The following is a 12,187-nucleotide window of genomic DNA, read 5'->3' as shown; positions in this document are numbered from 1 at the left end:
ACACAATCCTTTCACAAATTCTTCCAAAAAATAGAAGGGGAAAATAGACAATTGAATAGTAATAGTTGGAGACTTTAATACCCCACTATACTTCCATTATTGGAGTGGATTATACTTCCATTATTGGAGTGAGAGATACTTCCCAGCTCTTTCTTTTAGGCCAGTATTCCCTGATAACCAGATCAAAGACATCAAGAGAAAAGAAACTGATAGACCAATATTCCTTATGAATACAAATGCAAAAATCCTCAACAAGGCTGGGTGTGGTGGCTCATGCCTGTAATCCCAGCACTTTGGGAGTCTAAGGCAAGAGTATTGCTTGAGCCCAGGAGTTCAAGACCAGCCTGGGCAATATAGCAAGACGCCATCTCTCCAAAAAAATTAAAAATTAAAAAATAAGCTGGGTATAGTAGTACACACCTGTAGTCCCAGCTACTTGGGAGACTGGGGTGGGAGGATTGCTTGAGCCCAGGAGTTTGAGACAGCAATGATCTAGGATCACACCACCACTGCACTCCAGCCTGGATGACAGAGCAAGACCCTGTCTCTGGAAAGAAACCACATACACACACAAAACTTCAACAAAATATTAGCAAGTCAAATCCAGCAACATATAAAAAGGATTATATATCATGACTAAGTGGGATTTATCCCAAGAATACAGGATCGGTTTACCATTCAAAAAATCAATTAATATGGATCTTTTATAAAAACTGGTAAATGTAAAAAAATAGAAAATTAATATACACCATATTAATAGAATAAAGGACAAAAAAAACATGATCATGTCAGTAGATATAGAAAAAAGCATTTAACAATATCTAGGCCCCTCTTCATGATAAAATGCTCAACGTACTAGGAATAGAAGGAAATTCCTTCAACCTGATCTTTGAAAAACCCACAGCCGACACCATACTTAATAGTTGAAAACTGAATGTTTTTCTCCTAAGTTCGGGAACAAGACAAAGATTTCCACTCTCACCACTTCTAATTAACATTGTATGAGAGGTTCTAAGCCAGGGCAGTTGAGCATGACAATGTAATAAAAGGCAACTAGATTGGAAAGGAAGGAGTAAAACTATCTCTATGATGCAGATGACATGATCTTGTATATTGAAAATCGTAAGGAATTTCCTAAAAAAATTAGCACTAATATTATAAATGAGTTTAGTAAGGTCGGAGGGTATAAGATCAATATACAAAAAAAAAAATTTTCTTTTTTGACACAGAGTCTGTCACCCAGGCTTGAGTACAGTGGCACGATCGCAGCTCACTGTAGTCTCAACCTCCAGGCTCAAGAGATCCTCTTACTTCAGCCGCCGGAGTAGCTGGGACTACAGGCGCACACCACCATGCCCAGTTAATTTTTTTTTTTTTTTTTCGAGATGGAGTCTTACTCTGTCATCCAGTAGGGAGTGCGGTGGCATGATCTTGGTTTACTGTAACCTCTGCGTCCCAGGCTCAAGTGATTCTCCTGCCTCAGCCTCCCAAGTAGTTGGGACTACAGGCGTGCGCCACAATGCCCAGCTAACTTTTGTATTTTTAGTAGAGACGGGGTTTCGCCATGTTGGCCAGGCTGGTCTCGAACTCCTGACATTAAGTGATCTGCCCACCTCGACCTCCCAAAGTGCTGGGATTACAGGTGTGAGTCACCGTGCCTGGCCCCAGTTAATTTTTAAATTTTTTGTAGAAACAAGGTCTCACTATTTTGTCCTAGCTGCTCTTGAACTCCTGAGCTCAAGTAATCTTCCCACCCCAGCCTTCGAAAGTGCTGGGATTACAGGTGTGACCCGCCGCACACAGCTAAAAATCGTGTTTCTATATACTAGCAATGAACACTAGAAAGTGAAATTAAGAAAACAATTTCGGCTGGACGCAGTGGCTCATGCCTGTAATCCCAGCACTTTGGGAGGCCGAGGGGGGTGGATCACCTGAGATCAGGATTTTGAGACCAGCCTGGCCAACATGGTGAAACCCCGTCTCTACTAAAAATACAAAAATTAGCCAGACATAGTGGTGGGCTCCTGTAATCCCAGCTATGTGGGAGGCTGACGCAGGAAAATCACTTGAACTGGGGAGGCAGAGGTTGCAGTGAGCTGAGATCACACCATTGCACTCCAGCCTGGGCAACAGAGCGAGATGCTGTCTACCCACACAAAAAAAGAAAGAAAGAAAACAATTTCATTTACAAAAACATCAAAAAGAATAAAATACGTATGAATAAGCTTAACTACAAAATATATACTTTGAAAAGTACAAAACATTGTTGAATACAGTTAATGAAGGCCTAAATAAATGGAAAGACATCTTATATACATGGATTGGAATATTTAATACTGTTAAGATTATAGTATTCTTCGAATTTATCTACAGGTACAACACAATTTCTACCAAAATTTCTGCTTTTTTTTGTTTTTGTTTTTGTTTTTTGTAGCAGACAAGCTGATCCTAAAATTCACATAGAAATTTGAGGAACCCAGATTAGCAAAAGAATCTTGAAAAAGGAACAGTATGGGAAAACTCACACTTCTCAATTTCATTGTGGCTTTAATTTGCATTACTCTATTTCCTAACAAAATTGATATCTTTTCACATACTTACCATTTGTATATCCTTTTGTGAAGTACCTCAGTCCTTTGTTTTCTAAAAAATTAATACACTTTAATTTTAGAGTAGTTTTAGGTTTACAGAAACATTCAGCAGTAAATATAGTTTCCATATGCCCTTACTCCCCAACAGTTTCTGCTGTTATTAGCATCTTGTATTACGGTGGTACATCTGTTACAATTAATGAACCAATATGGAAACATTATTATTAATGTAATGTATCTACCATTGCAGTACTATTATACACCATAGTTTCACTGTCCTGAAAAATCCCCTGTCCTTCACCTACTCACATCTCTTTCTGAACCCTGGGTAACACTGATATTTTTATTGTCTCTAGCTTTGTATTTTCCAGAATATCATATAGTTGGAATCATATAGTATATAGACTTTACAGACTGGCTTCTTTCACTTAGCAATATGCATTTAAGGTTTCTCCATGTATTTTTGTGCCTTGTTAGCTCATTTCTTTTTATCACCTAATAATATTCCATTGTCTGAATGTGGCACAGTTTATCTAATCACATTTTTTTTTTTTTGAGACGGAATCTCACTCTGTCGCCCAGGCTGGAGTGCAGTGGCATGATCTCAGCTCACTGCAACCTCTACCTCCCAGGTCCAAGCGATTCTCCTGCTTCAGCCTCCCAAGTAGCTGAGATTACAGGTGCCTGCCACCATGCCCAGTTAATTTTTGTATTTTTAGTAGAGACGGGGTTTCATCATGTTGGCCAGGCTGCTCTCGACCTCCCGACCTTAAGTGATCCACCTGCCTTGGCCTCCCAAACTGCTGGAATTACAAGCATGAGCCACCGTGCCTGGCCTATCCAGTTACCTATTGAAAAACATCTTGGTTACTTCCAGTTTTTGGCAGTTATGAATAAAACTGCTATACACTTTTGGGTGCAGGTTTTTATTTGGACATAAATCTTCAACTCATTTGAGTAAATAGGTGTATGATTGTTGGATCATATGGTAAGACTGCATTTAGTTTTGTAAGGAACTATCAAGCTATCCTCCAAAGTAGCTGTGTCATTTTGCATTCCCGCCAACAGTTGGAGAGTTCCTCTTGCTCCGTATCCTTGCCAACATTTGCTGTTGTCAGTGCTTTGGATTTTAGCTATTTTAATAGGTGTGTAGTAGTATCTTATTGTTTCAATAGGTGTGTAGTAATATTCATTGTTTGCAGTTCCCTAATGACTTGTGATACAGAGCATATTTTCATGTGCTTATTTACCATCAGTATATCTTGGGTGAGGTGTCTGTTCAGATCTTTTGCCATTAAAAAAATTTTTGTTTGTTTGTTTCGAGACAGATTCTTGCTCTGTCACCCAGGCTGGGGTGCAGTGGCATGATCGTGGCTCATTATAGCCTCAAAACTCATGGGCTCAAGTGAGCTTCCTGCCCCAGCCTCCTGAGTAACTGGGACTACAGGCGTGTGCCACCATGCCCGGCTAATGTTTTCACTATTTATTTATTTATTTATTTAGAGACAGAGTCTCACTCTGTCACCCAGGTTGAGTGCATTGGCATCATCTCGGCTCACTGCAACCTCTACTTCCTGGGTTCAAGTGATTCTCCTGCCTCAGCCTTCCAAGTAGCTGGGATTATAGGAGGCTAATTTTTGTATTTTTAGTAGAGATGGGGTTTCACCATATTGGCCAGACTGGTCTTGAACTTCTAACTTCAAGTGATCCACCTGCCTCGGCCTCCCAAAGTACTGGGATTACAGGCAAGAGACACAGCGCCCAGCCAAATTTTTTCACTTTTAATAGAGATAGAGTGTCACTGTTTCCCAGGCTGGCCTCAAACTCTTGAGCTCAAGTGATCCTGCCACCTTGGCCTCCCAAAGTGCTGGGCTATAGGTGTGAGCTATCGCACCTAGCCCCACTTAAAGTTTTTTTTAATGTGTAGACTTATTGTTAGGCAATTTATATCTTTTGTAGCTATTTTAACTAGTCCTTTAAATTATTATACTTCTTGCCGGGCGCAGTGGCTCATGCCTGTAATCCCAGCACTTTGGGAGGCCGAGGTGGGTGGATCACGAGGTCAGGAGTTCAAGACCAGTCTGGCCAATATGGTGAAACCCTGTCTCTACTAAAAATACAAAAATTAGCCGAGCATGGTGGCACGCACCTGTAGTCCCAGCTACTCGGGAGGCTGAGGCAGAAGAATCTTTTGAACCCGGGAGGTGGAGGTTGCAGAGAGCTGAGACTGCACCACTGTACTCCAGCCTGGGTGACATGGCCAGACTCTGTCTCAAAAAAAAAAAAATTATTTATACTTCTTTTTGGCTGGTCTTTAGAAATATAGTTACTTTTTGTGAATTGACCTTTAATCCAGTAATGTTACTGAATTCACTTAGTTATTCTAGTAACTTATCTAATAGCTTTTTTTGCAAGGGATGTTTCTGTGTATACAGTTATGTCTTTTGCAAATGACTAGATTTTTTTTCTGCTGGTTTAACACTTTTTTCTTTTTCATTGGCAAGGACCTCCAGGATATGTTGATTAGAAGGAGGGATCATTAATTCTTTTTCTTGTTTCTGATCTTGGACCAAAGGCTTTCAACATTTCTTTACTTAGTATGAATTTGGCTTTGGGGTGCTATCCTTTGTACTTTATCAAATTAAGGAAGTTCCCTTTCTTTGCTAAGTTTGCTGACACTTTTTATTATGAATGGGTATTGAATTTATCAAACATATTTTCTGTGCTTATTATCTAGGTTTAGTGTGTTTTATGCAAGCTACTTGGGGTTTGTAGGGCTTTTTGAATTTGTTGCTTGAGTTTTTTTTTTGATTTTGAAAAATTCTCAGGTGTTATCTCTTCAAATGTAATTTCTGCTCCATTCTCCTTATCTTTTTTTCTGAAAGCCCAAATACGGGCCATTGCCCTAGGACCTCAATTCTCTATGGATCTAAGGAGAGTTGTTGATTTTCAGTTTGCTCAACTTTTTTTTTGTGAGGATGTAAGTAATGACTTCCAAGCTCTTTACCTATCAGACGGGAAATTGGAGTCCCCTCTTGTACATTTTTAAGTTTAGACCTTCTCACTGAATCCCCTGTATATCTAACCCTATCTTACATATTTTCCATCCTTTTGTCTCTCTGTGCTTCATTCTACCCAGTCTATTCCAGCCTGTCTTCCAATCTATTATTCACTCTTCAATTGTTTCTAATGTGCTATTAAAACCCATCAAGTTCTTAATATTTTAGTTCTATAATTTTTATTTTTTCCCGTATAATTAGCATGTTTATTTTAAAGTCCACGACTGTGAATTCCATCATCTGTAGCTCCCATGGACTGTCTTTTATTCCTGTTTTTGTTTTTCTTCCATGTTATTGTTTCTTCATATGCCTGGTTACTTATTGGTATATATGTGTATATATGTGACCTTGATATTATATTTGTAAAATTCTGTGTAGAATTTGAGAGCCTTAACATAATGCTGTCTTGCTCTAGATAAGATTTATGTTTGTTTCTTCCATTCTTCCAGTTAACAGGATTATCTCAATCCAACTTAATAATTGAGATGATTCAAATCTGACTTGTAGTTCCTATGAGAGCCGGTCCTAGTTTACTCCTACTCTTAGGGTAGAGCCATTTGCAGTCCTTAGCCAACGTGAGGGGGGTTGACCTAGGTCCTCCTACCTTAGGAAGCCCTGATGTCTACTCTGTGTCACCCTAGCCTCCTAAGGGCCTAGCACCTATCAGAGGCCCTGACTCATAAATATTTTTTTAATAGATGGATGAATTTACCACCTGTCAGGCATTGTGCTACTCACTGAAATACAGGTTAACTTTTGGCTATTAAAAAAAGTTGTATCTGGAACAAATTTTAGAATAAAAATTTCTAAGTTTAACAAGAGTTTGAAATATAAGAATACTTGAAAGCGCTCCATATTTAAGTGGCATAACTCTTGAATGGAATCTTAAAGTACTTGTATTATAAATAACCTACAAATGACCTCATTTTTGGAACTCATGTCATTTGTTTTCATTTTACTGATCCTTTCTACTATTAAAGTATAATTTATCTTTAAATGTTTCCATTTGCTTTTCTTTTTATTTCAGTTATTTACTTACTTAAGTATTTTTTGGAACATCTGCTATTTGCTGGGAACCCTCCTAGGTGTTGGGGATATGAATATAAATGCAATCTTGTCCCTGCCCTTAAAGAGCTAAGGGTCTAGTAGAGAGGCAGTAATGGTATGAGATAATGGCTAAATGGAAGCTATCTGTAGAATGCTACAGAGTGAGTTAGAAGGAGTGTGGGAGTGGGGTAGGCTTGGACAAAGCCAGGAAATGCTGGTCTTGAAGGACAAATAAGAGTTATAGAGGTGATAAACTTTGTTTCAAGAAATTGTTTTTCAGTATGTTAATAACACCCTAACAGGCATTTCAGTTTCTCTGCTAGCTATTATAGTTTACAGAGGTGTTGACACTTCTGTTTCTCTTGGCATGCTTTATGCCAAGAATCGGCCTGTTAATAATATTTTAGGCTTTGGGGGTATAAGCTTTTTGTCACAACCACTCTGCCATGAAAGCAGCCATAGGCAACAAATGAGCATAGCTGTGTTCCAATAAGACTTTACTTATGGACACTGAAATTTGAGTTTCATATAATTTTCATGTGTCACAAAATATTCTCCTTTTGTCTTTTTAACCATTAAAAATTATGAAAACCATTTTTAATTTGCTGTACAAAAACAGAGAGTAGGCTAGATTTGGCCTGTGGGCCATAGTATGCCATCCCAGCTTTGGGCTTTTTTTTGTTTTGTTTTGTTTTGAGACGGAGTCTCGCTCTGCCGCCCAGGCTGGAGTGCAGTCTCGGCTCACTGCAAGCTCCACCTCCCAGCTTCACGCCATTCTCCTGCCTCAGCCTCCCAAGTAGCGGGACTACAGGTGCCCGCCACCATGCCCAGCTAATTTTTTTTTGTATATTTTAGTAGAGACAGGGTTTCACCATGTTAGCCAGAATGGTCTCAATCTCCTGACCTCGTGATCCGCCCGCCTCGGCCTCCCAAAGTGCTGGGATTACAGGTGTGAGCCACTGCGCCTGGCCATTTTTTGCATTTTTAGTAGAGATGGGGTTTCACCATGTTGGCTAGGCTGGTCTTGAACTCCTGACCTTAGGTGATCCACCTGCTTCGGCCTCCTAAAGTACTGGGATTACAGGCATGAGCCAACGCACCCAGCCGACTAGTGTATGTTTAAACTAAAAATGTATATACTTTGTTTTTTTTAAAAAAAAAAACAACAAAAAACACAAAAGTAACTAACGCATGCTTGGTATACAACTAAAACCTTTCAGAAATATTATACAGAAAATGAAAATCTTCCCTCTCTCCCCTGGCTAGATCTCATGCCCTATATAATAATCACTTAGAACCATTTGGAATATATTCTAGAAATGTTTTTGTGTACATATTAATTTTTATAAAAATGGGTTTATATTGTATCACTGATCTGCATTTAATCATGCACTTAGTAATTTAGCCTTTTTGAATCGATTTTGTGCTGTTGTGTTTTCAAGGTGCAAAAGGCAGTTGAAGAAGAAAATTGCTGCTTTGGGACTATTGATACCTGGTTGTTATATAAGCTCACAAAAGGTAAAGATGACCTGAAAGATCTATTTTAAATAACCGAAATTTGATCAAGAGAAATGATTTGCCTAAAAAAAGTAGAAGTTACTTTTTTTTTTTTTTGAGCTAGGGTCTCACTCTGTCAACCAGGCTGGAGTGCAATGGTGTAATCATGGCTCACTGCAGCCTCAGCTTCCTGGGCTCAAGCGATCCTCCCGCTTCAGCCCCCTGAGTGGCTGGGACTATTGGTATGTGCCACCATGCCTGGCTAATTTTTTGTATTTTTAGTAGAGACAGGGTTTTGCCATGTTGCCCACGCTGGTCTTGAACTCCTGGACTCAAGCAATCCATCTGCCTCAGCCTCCCAAAGTGCTGGGATTACAGGCGTAAGCCACTGCACCTGGCCAGAAGTTTTTTTTTTTTTTTCCCCCTTCCTGTACTGCTCTTTGGTACCCTATTAACAACATGTTCTAGTAAAGCTAGACTTATTCTAGATTTATTATAAGAGGAGGACAATTTTTAAATAAATTGTGATGAAACTTCAATATAAGACTGGGGAACAGTCTTAATTTCAAGAATGATAAGACAAGTTCAGTAACAAATCTGCCATTTTGCTAGTGGGTATAACTATGGGTGACATTAACATCTTTGAGCCTCTTTGTCATCTTTAACCTGGGGGATCATAAAGTGACAACATGTATGTGAGTACTTTTGCACAACTATAAAAGTTCATAAATATTAAGTGGGAAATTGCTTTTGGAGACTTCACATTGAAAATACACATTTTGGGCCAGGTGCGGTGGCTTACGTCCGTAATCCCAGTACTTTGGGAGGCTGAGGCAGGCGGATCACTTGAGGTTGGGAGTTCGAGACCAGCCTGACCAACATGGAGAAACCCCGTCTCTACTAAAAAATATAAAATTAGCCGGGCGTGGTGGCACATGCCTCTAATCCCAGCTACTCGGGAGGCTGAGGCAGGAGAATCACTTGAACCCGGGAGGCAGAGGTTGCGGTGAGCCAAGATCGTGCCATTGCACTCCAGCCTGGGCAACGAGTGAAACTCCGTCTCAAAAAAAATAAAAAAAAAAAAGAAAATACACATTTTGGAATGAATTTGAGGGTAGACAAAGGTCTATATTATATACTATCGACAGGTGTTGATTTATACTATCTGATAATAAATGTATTATTTCCTATTTAAATTTAGGTTCTGTATATGCCACAGATTTTTCAAATGCTAGTACAACTGGACTTTTTGACCCATATAAGGTAAAAAATTTTTTTTTCTTCTTTTTGAATCACACATTTTTGTGTAATATAGATTTAAATTTTTAAAATTAGTTTATTTTTAATTGACAAATATATCATGTACAACATGATGTTTTGATATATGTTTAGAGGTTTGATATATGTAAATATGTATATTCTGATGATATGTTTTTATGCTCAGATGTGTTGGAGTGGGATGATTACCTCTCTAATTTCGATACCACTTTCTCTCCTACCTCCCGTGAGGGACACAAGGTAATAATAAACATCAGACATAGTAACCAGCACAATGGTTCTTGAATTCATTTTGTTTTGTGGGGAAAAGCATTTTATTACATGTTTGAAGGACTTGTATGTTCATTATGTAACTTTTTGGCTTATGCAAAAAAACAATTTGCTGAGTTTTAAAACTAATATTTCTAGAGCTGTAACTAACTTTTTAATGAATTTTATTTGAAGCCACAATTTTGGATCAGTGGATGAAGAGATATTTGGTGTGCCTATACCAATAGTTGCCTTGGTAAGTAGGAAACTTGAGGGATTCCCTTTGTATAGTATAAACTAAAGTAATATGTATTAATAATTGGGACTAGCTTTAAGAGAAACAGAAGGTCTTTGGCAGAGTAAGATTAAAGTATTTTTTTTTCTTTTTAAGTTAAAGGTCCGTGGATATGACCAGAATATCTGCTATATTTTTGGGAAGGGGACCATTGAGCCAGTATTCTATCATGGAAGTACTTTATAACCTTTTCTGACTTGCTTGTATATTGTTTATCAGAAAACTTAAATAAAAAAAAATTTTTTTTAATTCTTAGTAGTATTTAGTTTACATTTGGTACTCTGAGACAAAACACAGTGATGGGGCGAATATTTATGTTCTGTTTGATAAAGTGTAACCACAAACAGTGTTAGGGCAACTTAAACTAGCAGAGAAAGTTGTATGTACATTTAATAAAGTCCTTAGCCATCATCTACCAGTAAATAAGTTTGTAGAATAATGAAATATTTGCCATTTTTGATTTTTTTTTTTTTTTGAGACAGAGTCTCACTCTGTCACTCAGGCTGGAGTGCAGTGGTATAATCATGCCTCACTGCAGCCTCGGCTTCCTGGGCTCAGGTGATTCTTCCACCCCAGCCTCCCAACTAGCCAAGACCACAGGTGTGTGCCACGACACCTGGCTAATTTTTTGTATTTTTGGTAGACATAGGATTTTGCTGTGTTCCCCTGGCTGATCTCGAACTCCTAGACTGGGGCCTTCTGCCACCTTTGCCTCCCAAAGTGCTGGGACTACAGGCATGAGCCACTGTGCCAAGCCTGTTTTTGATTTTTAAGAGTCCTTTCACATTGCCTTTGATTTCCTGTGGCAGCTTAAGCAGGAGGTATAGACCACCTGTTGCAAGATGTGCAGTCTCCACAGTAGCTGGGGGAGCAGCTGAGGGAAAGGGAATTTAATTTCCAAGTTACAAATTCATTATCATTTAGAGAGGATCGGTCTTATTCAATCCAGGCATAGGTGCAGGGTTAGATTAAGGTATGGCTGGAAGAGTTACCAATTAGTGACAGAGGGTTCTTTAAATGAGTTGTTGTTGTTTTTGAGATGGAGTTTCACTCTTGTCTCCCAGACTGGAGTGCAATGGTATGATCTCACCGATGGCTCACTGTGACCTCCGCCTCTCGGGTTCAAGTGACTCTTCTGCCTCAGCCTCCTGAGTAGCTAGGACTATAGGTGTGCACCACCATGCTTGGCTAATTTTTGTATTTTTCCTAGAGATGGGGTTTCACCATGTTGGCCAGGCTGGCCTTGAACTTCTGACCTCAGGTCTCCCAAAGTGCTGGAATTATAGGCATGAGCCAGCAGGCCCAGCCTTTAGATGAGTTTTGATCCTTAAAATGTTGCTGTTTGTATATCTACATTTGACTATATTAACAAAATGTTACAATTTTTATTTTAACAAAAATGTATGGTTGGGAAATAGATGGTTTTTACTTACATCTATTTATATCAAAACATTTACCTATGTTTTATATTGTTTAATAAAATAAATAAATTTGTGAGGGTTGGTTATTTTGACTAATGAATGAAACAAATGTTAGTTGAAAATGAAAAAAATCTTAGTTTTTTTTGGTTATCATTTTTATTCTTATTTTCTTTTTTTTTTTTTTTTTTTTTTGAGACAGAGTCTCACTCTGTCGCCCAGGCTAGAGTGCAGTGGTGCAATCTCGGCTCACTGCAAGCTCCGCCTTCCAGGCTCATGCCATTCTCCTGCCTCAGCCTCCCGAGTAGCTGGGACTACAGACACCCGCCACCACGCCCGGCTAATTTTTTGTATTTTTTTTAGTAGAGATGGGGTTTCACCGTGTTAGCCAGGATGGTCTTGATCTCCTGACCTTGTGATTTGCCCACCTCGGCCTCCCAAAGTGTTGGGATTACAGGCGTGAGTCACCGCGCCTGGCCTCTTACCTTCATTTCTAAGATTATTCATAGATAATTAAAAGTCGTGAAGTAGGTTACCCATTAAAAATTCCTAAGGCAGGCCGGGCATGGTGGCTCATGCTTGTAATCCCAACATTCTGGGAGACCAATGTGAGAGGATCGCTTTAGGCCAGGAGTTTGAGACTACCCTGGGTAATAGAGTGAAACCCCATCTCTACAAAAAAAATTTTAAAGAAATGGCCAGGCGCAGTGGCTCACACCTGCAATCCCAGCACTTTGGGAGGCCGGGGCAGGT

At 39.2% G+C, this 12,187-nt stretch overlaps 1 protein-coding gene across 7 annotated transcripts in view; it reads left to right on the top strand.

The window, feature by feature from the left end:
* The window catches only part of GK5 (glycerol kinase 5), a 67,826-nt gene that overhangs the window by 29,450 nt on the left and 26,189 nt on the right, over window positions 1–12,187 (top strand). For all 7 annotated transcript variants that reach the window (XM_054682315.2, XM_054682314.2, XM_024355735.3 and 4 more), the window contains exons 6-9: window positions 8,140–8,215; window positions 9,396–9,457; window positions 9,639–9,712; window positions 9,917–9,977. In XM_054682315.2, coding sequence (XP_054538290.1) covers window positions 8,140–8,215; window positions 9,396–9,457; window positions 9,639–9,712; window positions 9,917–9,977 — 273 coding nt within the window. The remainder of the gene's footprint in view (window positions 1–8,139; window positions 8,216–9,395; window positions 9,458–9,638; window positions 9,713–9,916; window positions 9,978–12,187) is intronic.

The sequence above is a fragment of the Pan troglodytes genome, chromosome 2 (assembly GCF_028858775.2).
Source record: "Pan troglodytes isolate AG18354 chromosome 2, NHGRI_mPanTro3-v2.0_pri, whole genome shotgun sequence".
Taxonomy (NCBI): domain Eukaryota; kingdom Metazoa; phylum Chordata; class Mammalia; order Primates; family Hominidae; genus Pan; species Pan troglodytes.
This window is presented reverse-complemented; position numbering and strand designations above follow the sequence as displayed.